The sequence below is a fragment of the Amphimedon queenslandica genome, unplaced genomic scaffold (assembly GCF_000090795.2).
Source record: "Amphimedon queenslandica unplaced genomic scaffold, v1.1 AMPQUscaffold_9461_Cont18504, whole genome shotgun sequence".
NCBI lineage: Eukaryota > Metazoa > Porifera > Demospongiae > Haplosclerida > Niphatidae > Amphimedon > Amphimedon queenslandica.
In genome coordinates, this window is record NW_003550267.1 from 720 (window position 1) to 3,722 (window position 3,003).

Below are 3,003 nucleotides of genomic sequence, written 5' to 3' on the forward strand. Positions count from 1 at the left end.
GTTATTATTAGCGGCCGTACCTTTAAGTTATCGTTTAAAGTCCTGTTCTTTCTTGTAGTCTACAACTGTATTGTATGGGGCATTATCTTCTCTGTTGCTATGAACTATCTCGTACTTCATGAGACTTCATACTGCAATGATAATTATGATTGTTTCGTGGGTAAAGATACAGCCTATAGTGCACAACCACTGACTAACTGCTCAGAGATAAGAGATAATAACAGTGTAATAAAGTGTTACTATATTGAAATTAGGCCTGCTGTTGTTATTGCTCTTGTTGGTGGATTCCTAAAAATTGTTCCACCCATGGTCTTTTATGCTACTACCACGCTCTACTTGATACTGCTAAAGGACTGCCACTTGTCAATTAAAATCGCTGTCAATCTCATATTGTTTGTCATTTTTAGTGGTCTACTTGTAATGATATTAGTTTTCACTGGTCTGAGGCCGATTGCATTTATCTACAAGAATGATGAAAGAGCTGCTCAAGTGTTTGTGTTTGTTCTCCTCTGCCTTTGTTTTACTTGCTGGCCATGGTATGTATTCGAATGTGCTCAAGTTAACTTAGAGGAGGGGGATCAAGATGAGAGGGATCATGAGGAAGAGGAGGAGGCTGCAGGGGCTAATAATGATTCTGGAAGTCAGGAGCAACTTTGCAGTGGTTCTTATAAATTAGCATCGATAGCTGGTATAAAAAACTAGTGAAAATTTTAATGTTTTTGAGCTGATTAATTTGATCATTTACTATAGTATATTATGTAAGTATATTGTAAAGCTAAAAGTTTCTGTTAATTTTGCAGATTTGGAAAAATTGTAGGAATTTAATCCAAGCTATTGTAAATTTATAAAAATAAAATCTGCAAAAGTCAATTTTATGGCACTTCGCAAAAAAAATTATGAATTAAATTACAAAATTATTCTGAACTACCTCAGCAAAGCGTTGGTGGTGTAATGGTCAGCATTGTTGCCTTCCAAGCAATAGATCCGGGTTCGATTCCCGGCCAACGCATTGCATTTTTTTGGTTCATTTTATGGTGGCCTTTTGTGAAAAAACATGTCTTCTGGTAGGAAAGCAGTTATATTTTTTGCTTCTGGGGGACTTCTAGCAACAATGGCATACATTTCTAGGAGGAGAAGCTACAAGAAACAAGCAGAAAACATACCAAAATCAGAAACAGCAGGAAAAAGACTAAAATTTACAAACAAGACAGTGCTAATCACAGGAGGAGCTGGTAACATAGGGGCAGCCACAGCCCACGCATTTGCAAAGGAAGGAGCAACCCTAGTACTAGTTGACCTGCCACGATTATGTGGAAAGATGAGAGAAGCAAGAAAAGGGCTCCTTTTAGAGGGTGCAAAAGAGGTCCATGTTTTAGGAGCAAATGTAAGTAATTCTCAAGACGTACAGAGAATGGTCTCAGAGGCCGTGAGTGTGTGTGGGCGTATCGACTGTTTCTTTAATAACGCTGGCATACAAGGAGAAATGGTACCACTTCACGAGCAGTCGAATGAAGAGTTTCAAACGACGATCCAAGTTAATTTATACGGAGTGTTTCTGGGAATGAAGTACGTTTCGCGAGCGATGATGATGTCCGATAAAAATGGAGGGCCAGGAGGAGGAGTCATTGTCAATACTGCAAGCATGGCGGGTCTGATCGGGCCCGGAAACATGGCCGCCTACGCCGCATCGAAGTTCGGAGTCGTGGGTCTAACAAAAACCGGTGCCAAAGACCTCGCACCTCATAACATCCGAGTCGTTGCCATAGCACCCGGTCTCGTCGAGGGATACATGTGGGACAGGCAAGTGAGGTTGCGGGCATTATTTAGGAAACGTCAAGAAGGGACGGAGGAGGAACCAAGCGAGAGAGAGATCAAAGAGCAAGAGGCCAGGATGCTGGCAGCAACTCCACTGGGACGTGTTGCTAGGCTATCAGAGATTGCTGAGGTGGTTGTATTTCTCTGCAGCGAGTCTGCTTCATACATAACTGGATCTGTGATACCAATAGAAGGAGGACGGTTACAATAGTTTTTATAGTGAAAGTTATTAAACACGTTTTGTCACGTGTATCATTGAATTCAATTATTCCACGTGTTGTCACGTGGGCAATTTAGCCACTCCCCTCATTCAAAATGGCTACCTGTTCAGAGTCCTTTGTCGGAGAAGAGCTGGAGCCTACTCTCTCTAATGTACTGGAACAGTCTTCATTGAAATGGATATTTGTGGGTGGCAAAGGAGGCGTTGGGAAAACGACTTGTAGGTTAGTACATTGTCTAGCTATTGTTAGTACAAAATTTCAAAGTTTGTGAAAGTAATTACTGGGAATTTAAGTGTTTTTGGGTGTAGCTATAGTGCATAGAAATGGCTAAAAATATTTTTAAACTTGTAGATTTATTACACTTTTCAAATCAAATTTTTGATTTTATGTAATTATGGGCCAATACAAATTTGGCCAAGCATTTCTTGATTTTTATGGCCAAATGTTAAAGCTTTTTTGCAATGTTCTTATTTTAGTTGTAGTTTGGCAGTACTGCTTTCAAGAATAAGAGAGAGTGTCCTCCTAATATCGACTGATCCTGCTCATAATCTCTCGGATGCTTTTGATCAAAAATTCTCGAAATTCCCAACTCAAGTTCAAGGCTACCGGAACCTCTTTGCAATGGTTGGCATTTTTTGTTTATCTTTGTTGTTTACTTTGTTGTTTGTTTGTTTGTTTGTTGCTGTTGTTTAGGAAATTGATCCTGAAGTGATGGATAAGAATGAGATTGAAGATGGAATAAGTCAAGCTGAAGGTCCAATATTATCAGTATAATAATAATTATTATTATTATTATTTTTGTATTTATTTTGTTGCATGGCTTTGTGCAGAAGCTACCGTATAGGCAGTATATTTCCCTGGGAAAATATATTTCATGAAAATCACCTTTTATACTATTCACAAGAAAATTTTATTACATTTTTCTTCTACTGACCATTATTAGTATGATAAAAAAATAATTTTTATA

General features: G+C 38.6%; 2 protein-coding genes and 1 non-coding gene across 3 annotated transcripts; all 3 read left to right on the plus strand.

Moving 5' to 3' along the window:
- The first annotated feature begins 937 nt into the window (after window positions 1-937).
- Trnag-ucc (transfer RNA glycine (anticodon UCC)) lies at window positions 938-1,009 on the plus strand. The gene has a single exon. It is a non-coding gene; the product is annotated as a tRNA-Gly (tRNA).
- Window positions 1,010-1,015: 6 nt separating this feature from the next.
- On the plus strand, window positions 1,016-2,046 carry LOC100641573 (levodione reductase-like). The gene has a single exon (XM_003391388.3). It carries the CDS (start codon window positions 1,055-1,057, stop codon window positions 2,024-2,026), a length of 972 nt encoding a protein of 323 aa, XP_003391436.1. The 5' UTR covers window positions 1,016-1,054; the 3' UTR covers window positions 2,027-2,046.
- Window positions 2,047-2,123: 77 nt separating this feature from the next.
- LOC100641700 (ATPase asna1-like) lies at window positions 2,124-2,804 on the plus strand (the record flags this gene model as incomplete). Its single annotated transcript, XM_003391389.2, has 3 exons — window positions 2,124-2,258; window positions 2,513-2,660; window positions 2,730-2,804. Coding segments are annotated over exons 1-3 (351 nt in total), but the record flags the coding sequence as incomplete, so codon positions are not given.
- Between the last annotated feature and the right edge of the window lie 199 nt (window positions 2,805-3,003).